General features: G+C 48.6%; 1 protein-coding gene across 2 annotated transcripts; it reads right to left on the bottom strand.

The window, feature by feature from the left end:
* Positions 1-1,436: 1,436 nt before the first annotated feature.
* On the bottom strand, positions 1,437-17,244 carry l3mbtl1b (L3MBTL histone methyl-lysine binding protein 1b). Of its 2 annotated transcripts, none has more exons than XM_066717640.1 (22): positions 16,947-17,244; positions 13,907-14,039; positions 12,904-13,066; positions 12,657-12,810; positions 12,293-12,446; positions 11,856-11,907; positions 11,557-11,651; positions 11,271-11,375; positions 10,948-11,083; positions 9,683-9,774; positions 9,164-9,315; positions 8,696-8,772; positions 8,233-8,318; positions 7,833-7,943; positions 7,492-7,606; positions 6,658-6,757; positions 6,383-6,565; positions 5,716-5,856; positions 5,259-5,323; positions 4,816-4,982; positions 4,639-4,701; positions 1,437-3,352 (listed from the first exon to the last, which is right to left on the bottom strand). In XM_066717640.1, the coding sequence occupies exons 2-22, from the start codon at positions 14,015-14,017 to the stop codon at positions 3,224-3,226; spliced, it is 2,451 nt and encodes an 816-aa protein (XP_066573737.1). In that variant the 5' UTR covers positions 14,018-14,039; positions 16,947-17,244; the 3' UTR covers positions 1,437-3,223. The 2 variants fall into 2 exon arrangements, with proteins under 2 accessions (XP_066573737.1, XP_066573736.1); XM_066717639.1 differs by lacking the exon at positions 16,947-17,244 and adding an exon at positions 16,534-16,929.
* Between the last annotated feature and the right edge of the window lie 1,350 nt (positions 17,245-18,594).

Genomic DNA, 18,594 nt, shown 5'->3' with positions numbered 1-18,594 from the left:
TTATTTTAGTGTCTGGCAAATGAGACCAGGACAGCTGGAGACTGGAGGTGATGGACGCGGCTTGCGGAAGCAATCAACCTGGCAACAGATCGAGAAAAGCGAGCGATAGAGAACAACCTTGCGTTTCATTTCGGGAACTGCTCTTTGATGGCGTTCTTGATGATCATGGTGATCCGCGGAACAGTGATGTGCAGGGATTGGGACAACTGGATGCAAGTCACATTACATTACCTGAAACAAAATGAAGAGGTTTTCATACCGCTTTCTCAAGCCACTGAATACACTGTTGAACAACTCTGGAACTGTCTTTGAACATCTGTCAATCTTAATTTTCTAAATAGTTTCATATACGTATGTATGTATCTATATATCGGTCTCTCTAATATTTGTCTGATGTCTGTATCCCATGCAACTCAAACTAGAAATGGAAGTGTAAAAAGTGAGAGCTCAGAAGCTACTTCGCATGGAGTGGTTAGACAAAAACTGGAACATTTTCAACAATTAAAAAGCGAGGCAAGATGCAACAAACGGCAAATGAGAAGGATTATGGTAAAGAATGACTAATAATTACATTTAAAGCTGCCACAGAGGTTATATTCGGTAGTCGGTTGTGCAGTTGGTGCTGGTGTAATGGTTAATGAGATTGCAAGGGGTGCCAGAGTCAGTTTAGCAGTTGCTCACACTGTGCATTGGATCAGGTCGACCCTGAGCATGAAAAAGGTTTATGGAGTAGTAAGTGGTAAGAAAACCTCCACTCCTTTTGTCATCAATATCATTAGGACAGTCAGACAGCTTTAGAGGCAGATAAACTGGCAAGAATCAGACAATATTTACGTGGCACGTTAACCAAAGCACACTGGACACACACAACCCGCTTACCCAGAGGAGACAACGGGCACTGCTGCGCCGCACCGACCCCCAGTGTGTAATCGCAGCGGAGTCCGCCGGAGCCTGGATCTTGGGTGGCTCGGCTCCTGTCGTGTGGCAGTCTGTGCAGTGTCAACCGTCAGTGGGGGAAGAGGCCTGTGCTTTGTCAGTGACATCGCCCCTGGATGTGGAGCTGCAACACAAACACTGGCACTCGGCTATCAGAGCAAACCGAGAGATAGGACCCTGGCAACTCGTGCAGCGCAACCATAGAGCGTTCAGATCCTCTGTGATCCAGGAGCCCGTTACTCATTCCATTAAAACAGTGTTCAAGTCCTGGCCAGGGAATTTGTTGGGGGGGATAGACAAACTTGTGTGTCATGCCAGGAAAAGGGCTTGATGGCTATACCCAATAAACAAATCGCTACATGATAAGGTTGATCTATCGGACGAAGAATGAAGTAGGCCTTGTTCCCAGGCCTGGCTTTACAGTGTGGACCTCTGATCACACCTACATCCTGCTAAAAGATCTTACTGGTTGAGTGAACAGTCAAGCAATGAGACAGAGAAGCCTGTAAAAGAGGAGTTTATTTTTATTTTCTTTGACTTTTGTACACCTGGCCAACAAATACCGAGAGGGACTCGTTCCCTTGGGTGCACCCTGCAAAATTATTGCTACACCTCCAGGACTTATTACCAACTAATAGGAAAATCATTAAATAACATTACATAAATATGCATCATATCGTACACCCCCTCTCAAATACATTCAAACTCATCCACTGAGCAGCGAATATTGATCAAATACTGAAAAGGAATCTGTACACACAAACTGTACACATTGCAGGACGTTTGAAAATAAATTGAAGAAACTGTCCCTTTCAAACGCGGTTCTCTCTACCCTTGAACTGTCCAACAGATCCCAGCTGTCCTTTCAATGCCGAGAAGGAATTGATGGACTTGCTCCAAGAGCACGAATCTGTAATTGAGATGCATAGTTTATCCCACAGCGGCTCTACTGTGTTGTCACAATGCTATCTACACCATAACACACCATCGACACCCTACAGAAAACACAGACTAATGCCACACAACCACAAACTGTCTCCATATACATCGCTGCTGCAAAGTTACATCTTGGTGTTCAGTGTGTGTCTCTGGATTTAGACTAACAGCCCTCCAATCATCCTCACTGAATTCAAGCCCAGAAGATATATTTTTAGAAAGTCTATATAACATTCAAGTCTTCGAGTTAGAGGTATTTCAGTTTTGGCCCGTGCTCCGAGCAGACAGTTGAGTTGACCACCTTAAAAGCAGACGCTGTTCATTTGGACAGTTGACTTTAAAACAACATCACCCTCCACCCCACGCCAACCTTCGTATCATCTCCCTCCTATGATCCCTGACGTCCCTCCTCATATAAAAGCAGCAGTTTCCCAGATCAGGCTGCCATCTTGTGACAGAACATAAAACTGCACAGAGCAACGCAACCCCCATCCACGAAGACAAAAACCTGCAACCTAGGAGAAGATTCTTCATTTCATAACAAATCAGAGAGGCCATGATTCACCCCTTCACACAATTCCTTGTTTCATTTTATGCTTTAAGAGAATGATTGTGTCCTCCACTGTTAATTTAGTGAAAATGGACTGATTCAGGAGATTGGAGATGTAGCATTTCCCTGGTCAGGAAAAAAAATATATAAAAGAGATGCAATATAAATCTGGAGTGTTCAATGCAGAGGTCTCTCTGTACATGCCAGCCGTAGAACTTCCTGGTTTCTTTCTTTCCAATAAGCATTAATGGATCAGGGAATTAACAACATAAAATAGGGGGGATAAATCTGACTAATTTTCAAAGCAATGCAGGTCACCGGCCCCCTGTACAGCGCTTTCTGTACGTAATTGGGGAAATCCACTGCATCACAGAAGCCAGAAAAGCTCGATCCTCCCATTGGGTCACGGGTCAATTGTTTGTCCACCAGTCCAGGAAGTTGTGTAGACCGTACCAGCAGAGACTCAAACGCATCCGTTAAAGAGGTCCTTCCGACATTCAATTTCATGACATTCAAAGCGGAGTTCTCGAACAACTTGTGGAAATCTATATACATGTATATATAAAAACCCCGTCCCCAAAAACCCACAAAAACAAATCGAACACAAAAACAAAATCACACCCTGTTCTAGCTTGGTCTTATTCCAGACACCCCACTGCAATCAGGGGCTCCCACTGTGCGAGGCGCTGGCCCAGTCACGCTGTGAACGGGAAGACTGGTGTCGAGGAGCAGGATTGCTCTGGTCTGGTGTCCCAGAATGCCGTGCGTGTGCGGTCCACAGCAGGCCACGGCGTGGCACCTTCACTCCTCGTCACTGCTCTTGAACATCAGGATGGAGTTGTAGATCTTCAGGGCCGGACCCAGCTTGATGCTGAGGATCTTGACGATGTCCGCCTGGGTCAGGAGGAGAAAGGACTCTCCGTCGATCTGCTGTGGGAGGACAGGATGAAGTGAGATGTAATTACGGTCGTCCATGAGCAAGTGCTGCAAGAATGAAGAGTCATTCTAAGTTTGACTCCTTGTAGCCCTTCAAACAGGAAAAGAACATGGGGATGGTATCGTCCAATGGAAAGGACGTTACTATAGATCCGTCATCGGCCTAGAGATCTTATAGTTTTTACGCAATCGCAGACCGTGGCTCTCTCGGCCCTGGGACTCGAGTGATCAGGCAGGTGTCAGATGACGCGCTGCCCCAGAGCGCAGGGGTCAGAGCGCAGAGGTCACAGACAGAAACACACTTTTACATAAACAAAAAGTTTATAAACATGTTTTTGCTAATGAACCTTTTTGTAGCTATGTATTCAAAACAACTTCAGCTGAAAGTAGTGTGCATGTACAGATAGCCATAAATATTTGGACAGTGACACAATTGTCATCATTTTGTCTCTGTATGCCACCACAATGGATTGGAAAGGACACAATCAAGATGTGCTTTAAGTGTAGACTTTCATCTTTAATTTGAGTGTAGTTACATCCACATTATCTGCTCAGATTCAGCCAAATGCCTCAAAACTCATTGGACGGCGCTTCATAGTGCAGATGGACAATGACCCGAAGCATAATGCGACAGCAACTCAATACTTTTTTAAGGTGAAGAAGTGGATGGTTCTGCAATGGCCAAGTCAATCACCTGACCTGAATCCAATTGAGCAGCATTTCACTTACTGAAGACAAAACTGAAGGCAAAACACCAAGAACAAGCAGGAACTAAAGACACTGCAGTGCAGGCCTGGCAGAGCATCACCAGGGAAGAAACCCAGCATCTGCTGATGTCTATGGGTTCAGACTTCAGGCAGTCATTGACTGCAAAGGATTTGCAACAAAGTATTGAAACTCACAATTTAATTAATGATTATGTTAGTTTGTACAAATACTTTTAAGCCCCTAAAATTGGGGGACCACATATAAAAATGGGTGTAATTCCTACTCGTTCACCCAATTTGGATGTACCCTCACATTAAAGATGAAAGTCTACACTTAAAGCACATCTTGATTGTTTCCTTTCAAATCCATTGTGGCGGCGTAAAGAGACAAAATGATGACGGTTGTGTCTCTGTCCAAATATGTATGGACCTAACTGTATACATATACTTATAAGGCAGTTTTTGAGTGGAAATGTGCTTCTCTGGGTGTCTTGCATTACGGACAACATCCACAGTGAGAATTGCGAGAAACGCCTGACCAAGAAAAACCTGTGCAAGACGGAGCATCCTCACCTCGTTCCTGAAGATGGCAGCGTGCTCTTTGCAGCCAGGCAGACCTTTGACGAAGTTGGCGACCTAGAAAAACAGAGGCAAAACAACACCCCGCCATTACTCATCTGGACCTGCAGTGGAGCCACAAAGGGAACACTTAATTCTTGTTCATGTGAGGAAATGCAACCCTTCCAGTACCTCCTCCGTGCTCCACTTGGCCACCCTCTTGGCCGTCAGCCCCAGCACCTCTGGAAGCAGCTTACAGTGCTTCTCCCAGCACATCTGGATCCTCTGGGTGGGGCTGCTGGAGCAGGAGGGCGTGAACACCGACTCGTGCAGGGCCTGCTGGAGACTAACCTGGCCTTCTGCAGACACACAAACACACATACACAGGGTAACACATGCAGATAAAGCACTGTGTTGTGAAAACACAGGTACACATCTATAAAACAGTAAAATACTCAGGCAAATAGAACTGGGATAAATTTCTATAAAATGTAATCAGTTTTTATTCCAATGAAACCAGCATGTGATATTTGTATATTAATTTACACACACACACACACACACACATAATTATTGGTATAAGACAGTGCTACGAAAACATTTAAACTGAATGACATTAAAAGAGGGTACAGCACCTTTTCCATCTCCCACTTCCTGTTTCACTAAGTGCAGCTTCAGACACTTTGGAATCGGCGCAGACCTGGAGAGCACAAACAGCCCCGTTACCCCTCAGCACGAGCCCTAGCCACAAAGACACACGGGCCGGCCACAGCCTTGGCCTTCCTGCAAACCACTGACACTTCAGTACAGCGTGGGGAGGCGTCTTGGCACCCCAGGGGCTCACAGTACCCTGGTCACATTGAGGTTTGAGCACTTTAAACTGTTGGGCCTTCCCGCCCCTGTGCTTGGTCTCTCTCTAGGTTCTACACCACAGTCTCTCACTGATCTGGCCTTCATACGACTGGGCCCTTGACTCTACAGCCTCACTATAATACACACTGGAGAAACATACAATCCAGAGCACAGAAAAAAAGACAGGAGAGATAGGGAAGGAAAGAGCAATGAAACAAAAGACAAGGATTTTCAGGTTACTTTTTGGCCTTGGTTCCATTGGGGCAGGGCTCAGCGGCGCCCCCTGTCCTCTCCTCGGCACAGTGCGTCGGCTCTGACAGGCTCTGAGAGCTGCTGCGCCCCGAGCGCTCGCTCTCTCCGCTCCAGGACTTCCTGCCAGCGCTGAGAGAGGGACACAGTGAGTGGGGGGGGCAGCTCACAACAGAGATGCACCACAGTGCACCACACACTATGAATTGTCGCCAGCAGTTCAACATCAACAATACAGGTGAGGTGCAGACAGCAGTCTTCTGGGTCAGCGTCAGCCCAAGGTTCTGCAAAAGGTATTACCAGTATACCTGCTGTGTTTTAGCAGGCTCGGTTTTATGCCTGGTGTTGTATCACATACATATTAGCTGCAATTCCAGGCTGGTCGTTTTGCCAGGGAATGTGTAACACACGTGTATTTTCAATAACCGTAAACACCTGTCATTGTCTAAATGCAAAATAATAAATCAAAACGACCAAGAAGCTTCTGTGGAGCACGGTTTGCCATTTAGTTGAATTTATGATTTACAAGCTTTCACAGAATGGGAATGTTCTCGAGTCGCTGTGCATGACGATGTGTTTTTTGTCTTTCAACACGCATGCGAACTCCACCAGTGAAACGAATCAACATGAATAAACAGGGACCCAAAACTGTCCTGACCTGGAGTGGGGCGAGTCGTCCTGCAGCTCGGGCAGGTCGGGGGTGGTGGAGGTGGGCGTGGACGGCTCTGGCCTCTTGCCCCGGTGTGGCCCCGCCGCGGCCGCCGGTCTCTCCCCGCTCAGCCGGTCGGGCACCAGTCCCTCTTTGTTCAGGTTGACCTCGGAGTACGGACAGCTGACGGCCCTGCGGGGACGGGACGCACAGCACAGCGTCTCACACACAGCCGTCGCGCGCACACCGCCAGACAGGCACACAGACGGCTTTTAAGAGCTTACGTGTAGTGTGTGCCGTATCGCGGCCCTCGGATGTGACCCACGCCGTTACACCCCGGTGTGGGGCAGCCCTGTCCCGGGAGCACGGAGGAATCGGAGAGTCCTGAGAGCAAGAAAGACACAAAAAAAACACTTTAACACACATTTCCCAATCTGCCAGGCTGTAATCCATACACTGTATACAGTCAATTTACGGTTGAGGCTGAAAGTAATCGCAACCCTTAACTTGAAACAATGTGATTCAGTGACTTTAATTTGAGAAACATTGTTCATTAAGCTATACTTACAGACCAATTACATATATCAGAGTCTGTTGGACACTGATTCAGCCCAGGGACAACTGTAACGCAACCAGTGGACTGAACCAAGTCAAGGGAGGAGCAATCTATCCATATCCATATTTATCCCCCAGATCTGACACTCTCAAGGCACAAAAAAGCAGACAAACGTATTTAATATTGTGAACTGATACAGGGATATTTTCGTGGGAAAGAGACAGTCAGACCTGAATGCAAGCGTTTTTTTTCCCCCACTCACTGATGCCCCACACTGTGTTACTGTGTTACACTGCGGAGACTTTCCCCATTTACAAATAGACCCGTTTTCTAATTAAGACATCATTTCACTCCATTGTCTTTCAGTGCAGCAGCTGCAGGGTGCACCTCATTATTAAGGGGGTGTTTATAATTAGCCTTAATGGTTTAATTAGTCTTTACATCAGCTACACTGAAGCGGCTTGAGGATCGGTGCTGGAAGTGCGTGTTACTCGGGACGTAACCGGCATCTTGCTTTGGCGCGTCGCCTGGCAATGGCAGAGTGACAGGACTCGAGGCGTACCCTGCGGGTTCTGTAGGGGGTGGCCGGTCTTGTGACACCAGCCCACCGGATGCAGGTCTGGGCTGTCAGCATCTACCCAGTAGTCGTAGTCCTTACTCCAGCCGTCAAAGTGGATCTGCAGAGCAGGAAGAGGAGAGAGCGCAGTGGATCAAAGAGGCTGTCTCTATCCCCCCCAGGTGCAGGTTCTTCAGAGGGAACCCATTCGTCCGCCGGTGTGCTGTCACGCCCACTTCTACAGCAACCCTGGGAGATTTTGTCTGTCGCAACCGACACTGGCGACGGGCCAGGCTCAACCATCTGCAGGGTCGAGGGGGGTGTTGTGCGTGTGTGTGGGGGCCCACCTTGACGCGGTGCTCTTCGGTGTCAGAGATGGTGGCCACCCTGATGAGCATGGGGTTCCTCTTGTCCACCGCCTCCAGCTTCATGTTCACCTGGAAACCATGGGGTGGTCTCTGACACAGAGAGAGAGAGAGAGAGAGAGAGAGAGAGGAGTTAGAGAGTCACTCCTCCACACTGTCTGCTGTGAATCCGAGATGCCACCCGAGGTGCCACCCCTGGAGAGGGTGATTGACCCTCAGTGGTGAAAAAAACTATATCAAGGGGGTTATTTTTTATCAATCACTTAATTTCAGCTGCTTTGAGTTTAGAAAGTTACTCCCTCTTCCCTTGCATTTGTTACTGGACTGGTCAGGGCAGTGCTGTCCCAGCTTGGGACTTTTGGGCCCCCGCTTCAGCACCCACCTGTTTGAAGGCTCGGGCCGGTGCGGCCTGCGATCCCGTCTCCTCTAGGTACTTCTCCCAGGAGAAGCTCTTCGGGTGCTTGTACTCTGAAAGACAGGCAGGCAGGGGCTCGTTAATTCAGCTACAGGAGAAAGAATCCGTTTTGTTCGTTTGCTTGTTTACTAATATCCTAGCACTGGAAACAGTTGGTTTTTGATCCATCACTGGTATATGAAACACGACATTTCTTTAATTGTAAAGACAGAAAAGGAGATTAAGGGATTCGGTGTGATTTCAGATTTGCAGAAGACAGTCCTAGACTTCACAGGACACTGTCGATCACTGAAGATTGTCTCCAGATGGAGAAGTTCAGTGTGTCAGTCAATTATCAGGCAGTGAGAACAAGACCGAGAGTCACAATGTGAAGAAGCAAGACAAATCGAATCACAATCAAAACACACAAATCAGACAAAGAGAAACTCACCGGCCGGCGCTGTGAGGGTTAACCCCGCTTCCTGGCAGTAGCCCACCGGGTGGATGTACGGGCTGCTGGCATCACACCTTGAAGACACACAAATCAAGAGCGCCAGACAGTTTATCATCCCTTCCTCTCTCTTCCAGTGCAGTTTCTGCCCTACAGCACATATGGTCACGTGTGCTGGTTGCTCCTAGTGTAGTTGTGAATGAAGTGGTTTGTTTCGGTCGGTCAGTCCCTGTTGTGCAGCGGTTGGATAATTGTAATACACAGATAAATAAAAACAAAGTATTCAAGTTGATGTCAGTAGTAAATTATTGTTGGAGACCAAATGAAAACCAAAATCTCCCTACACAACACAAGGTACCCATACCCCCATGCATTTATTGTCAGAAGACACTTTCTACTACTCATAAATCAACCACCATGGGGGACAACTCTGTCCGTGCTGTCCCTGCACACCAGCGGGCCGCTCACCAGTAGTCATAAGTGTCGTCCCAGTTGTCGAAGTGGATGAGCAGCCGGTTGTCCACCACGCCGGCGATGGAGGCCACGCAGATCAGAGAGGGGTTCTTCCGGTCCACTGCCTCGAGCTTCATCCCGGGCCGGAACCCAGAGGGCGTCACGGACTGGGGGAGCGTCACACAATTACACAACAGTTACACAGGAGCAGACAGAGGGCGAGGTGTAGCTGCTGGAGCACGGTGAGGGAGTTTTACTCTAAACACAACAAGCTGTGTGAGAATCAGGCGCTGCGTAGTAGGGTCACACATGCGTAAAAGACTGGTTAATTAAGAACCAGATCATCTCAGAAGCACGTGATCTAAAAAATGTAATAAAATTGGGCTTAATCATACAACGGTAAAGCTCTCGTTTTTGTTTTGTTGTTCTGTTGACTCTCTCTGCTTCCAAGAAAAAGCTTGAGAGAACAATGAAAGCGCAGAGATCTATGGACTCGTGTCCTCGGGGGAGGAAGTCAGGCGGGTCGGCACTCACGGTGTTGAGACTCTTGAAAAGGTGTTTGGGAGCGATCTGACCGCGGCAGTTTTTCACGTAGGTGCTCCAGTTGAACTCGCCGTCCTTGCACCCTGTACACAAAGCAGAGCACAGGCACGTTGAGTTTCCGCTGCTCAGGCAGAAACAGCGATCGCTCGACACAATGGAGTCGATTGTCGAATTAGGATTGAGAAGAATTGTGACTGATTTGATATCAAACCCTGATTAAAAGATACAGAAATGACCATGCATCACAGAAATATGAGAATTTAATCTTCAGACATTTTGCTTGACTTCTCTCCAAATTGAGGACAAAAAAAAAAAAAATCAACCACCTTCCTATTAAATGAATCATTCGCAGCTGTGTGAGGTGGGCCGTGTTACCGCTGTCAGCAGATTTCCGAGCAATTAATCCTGTGTTTGACACTTTCTTAGCCGATTCCCGAGATTTCCTTGGCAGGAGGAATACAGGGAGATGTAAGGCTGTGCTTTCGGCGGGGTGTTAAACAGCGACTGGGAGCGCTGGGGCGGTAAACCATCTCTCTCTCGGTGCTCCTGACCCCACCAGCACACACACGACTCACACAGAAACCTGGAGCTCAGACTCCGCAGCACATCGAACGATTTACCTTCTGGAAGCCAAACAGTGCAGTCCAAGCAGAAACACGAATCACATCATAATATAAGAGCCCTGGAAATTCACAAACGGAGAGAGTGGCCGTTCGTAAGCACTTCTGTATTTTGATCCAAGAACTATTAGTCTATCTGAATGATCCCAGTGGAAGAGTTTCCACAGCGGGCATAATTCACTCGCTGGACAGTTTAATCCAAAGTGATTTATGGAGGCTCGGGAGTCAGGCTGTGCTTCAGCAACTCGGCTACAGAATTACTTCTCCAGCCTCAGAGGGAGCCCTTGGGGTTGCACCTCCTCTGAAGGGTGGGCTCCAACGGCGGGGAATATCACGGACAGGGCAACACAGTGAGCCGATGGCAGAACCAGGGCGAGATGTGGGATCTGCTGGCCTGGTCCTTGACCTCACCTACTCTCCGTATGCAGATCTGGAACACCAGGACACCGGGTTCTGTGAAACCATGTGGCGGTCACTGGTGCGACAGTTATCTGTTACTGGTTAGACAGACGGCCCCAGACACTCATTTCAAATACGCCAGTGGTGGCTCTTATTTGTGTTTTGGCCAACGCTGACGGGAGGTGTGCGTTGAGGACGGCAAGGCCGACAATGCCCAGCCCCCGGGGGGACACTCACCCTTGGGAAGTAGCAGCTTGTGTCCCGTCTTCTCACACCAGCCGGCCGGCTTCACGTCCCAGGAGTCGGCGTTCACCCAGAAGTCATAGCACTCCGGGTAGCCGTCGAAGTGTAGCCGGATCCTGTAACCCTGCACCTGTACCCGGGGGAAGGAGAGAGAGGGAGAGAGAGAGAGAGTCACAACAGAAACATTGCATCACGAGGAGTTAAACTCAGTGATGGCCTGGATCGACTGAATAGAAGTAAACGCGCAGCTCTGCAAGTGATTCTGGAACGGAGCTCCGGTCAGCATCCTAATGAGCTCATGATACACCGAGGCTCACCTCAGCCACAGACAGCACACAGAACAGGGAGGGGTGCCATGGGTCCAGGCCCTCCAGCTTCATCCCCACTTTAAACACGTTGCGGCTCTGAGGGAAGGTCTGGTGCTGGCGAAGAGAAGACAATGGAAACCAGTGAGAGCTGAGCAAGAGGCGACACCCGGTTAGATGAACCAGTAAAACGCACGAGACCTGACTGGACGGGCAGCAGTGGAGGAGGTTTGTGAGAAACAGTGTGACCAAATCTCTCTCTCTCTCTTTTTTTGCCCAGTTCGGAGGGGCTACTAACCTCTTTGAAGAGCTTCACGGGGGCTGCGGTGGCTCTCTCTTCCTCCAGGTAGGCAGGCCAGCTCCACAGCTTCTTCTTGGCCGGTGGGGCGATCACTGCACAGTGGACATCCAACACGGACGCATAAATTAGCCCTTTGCTTAAAATCACAGTGGCTAAAATCTGTTCCTCAGCCCCGGGCACATCTGTCTCACCAGAGGACATATTCCCTTCACCTGCTCTCTCACACCGCAAGCACAGATGCGTCACAGAACAGATTGATTAATTCATTTCCAACACGTTTCGCCAGGAACACCTACCTTGCCTCGCCTGTTTAGCAGCCCTCCTCCCTTTTCCAGCCCTGGACTTCTCCTGCCGCACAAACATCAACACAGGTTACAGAATTATTTACGAACAGTTTCGAACAACCTGGGTAATCAGAGAAGGCGTAACAGTTGTGTGGTCGTTTCGGTGTGGGGTTTTGGGGTGTGTGTGTTTGTGTGCGTTTCTTGTCCCCGTCCACCACTATTGTGTGTTTCCACAACATGATGAGAAAGACAAAAACAAGTGCCGAGTTTTTTTTCCCCCTTGTGATGTTGATCAACTCAATGGAACGATGTTACAGAACCGATCTGTGTGTGTGTGTGTGTGTGTGTGTGTGTGTGTGTGTGTGTGTGTGCGTGTGCGTCTCTGTATGCGCGCGCGTGTGTAGCGAAGGGCAGACGGCAGCTGTGAGAGCAGGGTCCGAGTGTCCCACCTCTTCGTCGTCAGGGTTGTCCTCCTCTTCGTCGCCAGAGTCCATGTACAGCTTTCTCTTCTTCCGCACGCGTTTCCCCAGCCTGTCGCTCTCGCTGCCAGGGTTAGCGCCGGCCACCCCCTTGTCTCGCGGCTCCACCGGACTGGCCCTGCAACTACAGCACCCGGCGAGGCCTCGGTCAGCACGGCCGCCCACTACAGAGGCGCCTGATCAGCCACCAAACGCCCAGGGAGGGTAATAAACCACAGCCGCCTGGCACCTGGGCTCTCTGGACTATCGATGGAGACTCGCCTGCTTAGTCAGAGATGATAACCTGTCCCTGATGACTACATTACAAACATCGACACACAAACACACACAATACCTGCTGCTGGAGGGCTGGGCGCAGGCAGGGCTGCAGAACTTGCCCTGAAGGAAGCAGTCCAGGTTCCCAGAGACTCCACAGGAGACACAGCTGACCACCTCCACGCTGGGGGCCTCTTCCAGGGGAACCGGGCTCTGGGAGAGCAGCACAGGCCCTGGGGTGGGGAGAGAGACAGATGTTCAGATCGCAACCCAATTTATTTCAGTTGGGTTCAATCACTGCCCCACATTGGTGAGCCGCTCGGTACCTGCGGGTTGGGCTTGGGGGGTGGTCTCGGGGACCTCTGGCGGCGGGGTGGGGCTGTCGGCGGGGGAGGGGTCCTGTGGCTGCATTGCCTTGGCAGTGCCTTGGGTGGAATCCATCTCCAGGTCGGTGATGATCTCCAGCGCCCCGAACTCGTTCATACGGAACTGAGGGCAGCGGAGAAACAGCGGTTATAGACGGAAACAGCCGGGTCAGTGTGACTGCGGACCACCGGCGCCGAGATTCATACAGACTCCACAAAACCGACACAGTGCGCCAGAGCAGTGCGCACTGAAGCCCATACGGAACAAATGTGCGTTAAATGCAGATCAGTGGTTCTCAGTGGACCCCCTGCCCTGCTGGGTTTTGTTCCAACCGAGCTCTCAATTACTTAATTCAACCCTTAATTGGAGTAATTTCCTAAATCAGAGCCTTTATTATATTACACAGTAGGGGGTTTAGTTAAGTATCAAATTGTATTAGAAGATTATTATCTTATTAAGGAACAAAGTTTTTATCAGTTTCACAATTTAAAAAGTCAAATGTGAGCAAATTATTACTTCAATTAAGTAATTGACAGTTAGAACAGTTACCACCAGGGTAACCTCCTCCAGGAACAGGGTTATAGATATTATTATTTTTTTTCCATATACCAAAAATGCCCCCTTTATTGTGTAGTTCAAACACACTGTATAGCTATTAAATATATGTTATCCATATTAAAAAAAAAAAAAAAAAATGTTTATATGGTAGATGTTAACCTCACTATATATTTTTAACTGATCGATACAGACTCAAAATTATTTTAAATCCTTTGTATTTTTTAAAAACAAAAAGGGGTCAATTTTGACACATGAGGGTAATACCTCAGACACCACACATTAAAATATACGTTTATTGCACCAGGGAACCCAGGAGGGTGTGTGCGAACTGTTCTCCCCAGCCCTGTGTGGCTCTGAGCACAGCAGCCCTGCATGACCAGGACAGAGTTAGAGGCGCTTTGGTACCCGTATGTCGCTCCCCGGCAGGGTGGCGATGCCGTCCTTCCAGTCTAGGGCACTCATCATGTCAAAGTCACCCCCGGTGGTGGAAGTCTCAGTGGGAGGGGTGTCGGTCATCTTCTTGGCTTCTCCTGACCGCCTGCACGGGCCAGAACACACAGCCTGAGTTACTACTACAACCCTGGCACCGAGGATACTGAGAAGTGTCAATTTTACGTTGCAATGATCCCAACTATAGGTTTCTAGCCCGGATGGTGGCGATCTGTCTGCGTAGATCTCCCTGTGCTTTACAAGGGAGCAACTGTAAAGTTAGAAGAGAAGAATGGCATTGGAGTTGTGATGAGGTGAAGATCACGTGCCAAATAATTGATTCACAGGTAACACAATCCCACAGGACTCACTTCAACCTGCTTACACTTCAGATCAGAGTCTTAACACCTAACTTAGCAGGCAGCCATGCTTATGACAACAGTGCGTCTTATTTTTTTAACCTGTGTTCCTAATCTGAAGTTTGTCCACTCAAAAAAGCAAGAGGTTATGGATTTATTGCATCACAGTTGAACGTTCACCAAAATCCAGTTCTTTCATATTTAGCTTGATGGCACCAAGCGTTCCTCCGCACTTAAAGGGTGAAGGTTGGGGATCATCAGTCTCTGTCAGTAAAGACTTAAAATCACAGCACCTCTGTGTGAATTGCTCCCATTTATCACAATTGCAGTCATACCCACAGAGACAGCCACGCGTGCATGTCAAACTACTGCGGACGAACCAGGGCAAGGTATCCCACACAGCAAATATGATTAGCAACAAGAAAAACACTAAATGCTTGGCTATGATACACCCAGAAGAAATCACAGCCATCCCGTTTCAGGGAAAGCTGTAACTGCACATACTTGTAACACTTTCACTTTCATTAGGGGAGTAAACTAACACCTACCAACAAGCCCTGCACCCATACAAAGCAGCAGCACAATGTTTAACAGAAAGGATCACAATCATCTTGGTCACAATGCAGTTTTTACAACTCGTTTTATGTTATACATAACTGAGGCGAACACTAGGGCCATGATGACACACTATGACGTAGAACTTTCTGTAGAGAACAGCTGCCCGGTAATATCTGCCATCTTTCACAGAACTTCAGCGCAATTGTATTTTTGCACTTCACTGTAACCCCAGTGGATGAATATCGCGGGGCAACACAGTACAAATAACTGCACAACAACTGAACAGACATCCTCGCGTCTGGCGTCATTTCCCAGCCCAGGTCGGCATCGCTGAGCCAATCTGGGTCACTTGTGAGGATTACAGAGAAAGAAAGGTCGATTGTGTTGTTTCACGCCTATGGGCATCCCCGCCCAGCAACAACTAGCCCTACAGAGATGCTCGGATGCCTGAATAATCCGCCAACCTGGGATATTTGCATTCATTTCTTTTCATAATCCAGAACTACCGGGGACACCGCTCTCCATTACCGCGCTTTCACATGCAACATACATGTTTTCACTGCGTTATGAACCAGCACCCGACTGGCACTGTTTCACAGCAACACCACCACCTCACCCGAAACGTCACGCAAAACAGGGCGCATGCACGGCGCGGGAGAGGGCTTGGGTGCGGGAGAGCAGCTCCTGACGCATTTCCTCCAGCGCCCGTGCGTGGCCGTGCACACCGCATCCCGCACCGCATCCCGCACCGCCCGCACGGTTACCTGCGCCACTGTGCGCACACGGCTGCAACAACACCAGACCAGACGAGATCTTGCACTTCACCAGTGAAAACGCAAACATGCGCAAACAACTTTTATATCATTTGACCGCACGCACCGGGCGTTAGATCCGACACAACGCAACCCGGCGGGCAGATCGATAGTGATGGGGCGGCTGCCGATACAATAATAACAGCATCGCTGCAGTGAAAACCTGCGAAAAGTTTCAGGGAGTCGCCACCGTGCAACTCGAGCAAGTCCGAAGCTGACGCAACGCGCTGCCGCCGCTAGGGGGCGCCGGGCACGCCGTGTCTTTCAATTATGCTGCAATAATAAGGAACACAAAAAATGTATTATTTCCCATTTAAATGGCAGTAAATGCCCTGTAAGCGCGGAAAGCCGCTCCTCGGCGCGTCTCCCGCATCTCTCCCGGCGGCGCCCGGGCGGGACCCGCACACACACGCGTGAGCAGCGCAAGTTGGGCTTTCACTTGTTTCCCCGATATCGGATTTATTTCGGGATGGAGTTGGGCGCGGACCCGGGGACGGGAAAGCCGGCTGGAAAATGACCGATTCCTGCGCTTTGTTTGACGTGTGCCGCAAAAAGAAAGTTTTATTTTGCGTAAAAATGATAACATTAACACCCGCTGTCGGCCCGTGTCTTTCCTCACATATCCCCTTGCTTGGCTGTATTTCGGCGCACAAACAGGCCCGCAGCAGGCGGGGCAGCCGGGGTCGTGCTGGTTTGCGTGCGTTTTCAAGTTTTTTCTTCATATAATTCCTGCCATAAATAAAGTGTAATGTGCAAGCGCCCATTATTAGCATTAGACTGATACAAAATGGCGGAGGACAGAAAGAGGCCCCCAAACACGCTAAAACTATGCAAATAACATGACTTATCACTTTAAATCAAACCAAATACACACTCGCCGGGGAATAATGCCCGACACGGCGGGACACGACGTTATTTTGGGGCTGGATTTGCCGTCTCCTGCGCTTCGGCTCATTCCCTACTTCCCCGCCGCGGGTCCGCAGCTCAGACACAAGTCCTCATCCACGGAAAACTAAGTTGAACGTTTTCCTCCCGTCAACGAGACGCTGCGAGCGGGGAGACCCGGGTCCGACCACCGCGCCGCCGGCTCTGCGCAGGGGCTGCCGGCAGACGCTGCGCTTTGAATTTCTCTAGGCAAACTTGCCGTATTATTTAAAAGATTTCATCCTCCACACGGGAAGAGCGGCGATGAAACTACATGCAAACTGTGAAACAAAGCGCGTCTGTCTGCAGCCGGTGTTTGTTCGCGACGTTTCTTATAACATGAAGAAATGCGCTGGAACTCACCTCGCTGCTCTTTAACTCTTATTTGGAGCTGGATGGTGCGTTGACGCGCATGCGCGGCACGTCTGCTCCCTGCCAACTTCAGATCAGGACAAACTTTAGCACAACTATCGACGCTGCTCGGCCGGTCGAGAAATGTATTTATGTGTCATATGGGTGACTCTCTAAGAATAAACTCGACCTGAGCATTGAACTGTACTTCTGTGCAACACAAACAATGCAACACAATAAACGGTGCCCTGGGTCCAGTCAGTGATGAAGATAGGAGAACATGCATCAGTGCATGATGTACAGGAACATTATTTATAATAACCGCACCCACTCATTTCTGCTCCCTGTGCTAGCTGTGCATGATTACTGCACACATTTGTAACAGTGTGTGCATTTGACTGTCTGCGCTGGTCCGTGTGTTACTGAAATCCACCAAACGGAAAGCTCCGCTGTCTGCGTAACAATGACAGCCGAGGAAAACAGCTGCCCGAGGTCGGGCGGCAGCAGCACTTTCCCGCAACTGTCCAGATGTGCTTCTTTACTGAGGCCTGAGGTGCACAAAACAAGACAAGGAACAGCCCGTCCGTGCAGATACGCAATGACAGGATCGCAGCGATAGTTAAAACAAGGACTGGCCGTCGATATTTCGACGTGCATGTGTTTAACCACTTTAAAATGAGCTCCTTGCATGCATGTATATTTTTAAACACTGGATAGTTGGTGTCGCACAGATGCCAGAGCGCCGGTGCTGCCGACACGTTTCAGCAGCAGCGCGGAAAGATGGCTGGTCTGTAGCGCAATCGTGTCTGGAAACGCTGTCTTGGCAGGTGCATAATATAAATCATGTTTCTACGGGAAATATCGCAGTTTTCTTCATCAGTGTGTTTTCTCATATTAAAAACACGTTTTTCTGCCACACGGTTAGAAAACGCCCAGTTTCATCAATGTGAAATGAAAGCAAAACAGAACAAAGAAAACCTACATTTAGGAAGCTAGCCTTAAGGCTGTAACATTTGCAGCAATGGCATTTATTTAGTTGTATTTGTATTTGACCGGGGATCATTTCAAGTCTTAATGCACGAAGTTGAGTCGTGCACTTCAGTCTGTGTAACCGTGAACTTCTTCCCTCCGGCTTCACAGCCCAGTGCCTGTTGTACTTTAAACCTTACTTCACACAAGGTGTTGTTGTCGGACAAGTTACGTTTTAATGGCGAATGAAATTCTGAGCAGAAACAGCTATACAGACTGATACAGAGCATTATGCACAGCAGTGTCTTAAACGACATACAGAATGAAAATGGGAGGAGTGGGCATCTAGTTTAGTGGACTCCTGTGTATCTATTGAAAAAACACATACATGCACATAAATAGATTATATCAAACTAAAACAATCACTGCTTTGCAGCAATACACTTCTATCTGTGCTTTTAAAGATTAGATCATAAACATCTGCTCTTCAATTCTCAATGTACTTGCAGAATCTTGTTCCTGTACTATACTTTCTATGCACATGCATTTTGTGTCATTTTATGATTATTTTGCTTAAGCACTCTATGCTAACTTTTGTGTTTAAACTATAGTAAGAAAAATAAAGGAATATATTTTGGTGATAGAAACAGCACAGATGCATAACATTTAGCCCTGGATAAGGGCGTCTGCT

This window comes from Amia ocellicauda, chromosome 11 (assembly GCF_036373705.1).
Source record: "Amia ocellicauda isolate fAmiCal2 chromosome 11, fAmiCal2.hap1, whole genome shotgun sequence".
NCBI lineage: Eukaryota > Metazoa > Chordata > Actinopteri > Amiiformes > Amiidae > Amia > Amia ocellicauda.
This window is presented reverse-complemented; position numbering and strand designations above follow the sequence as displayed.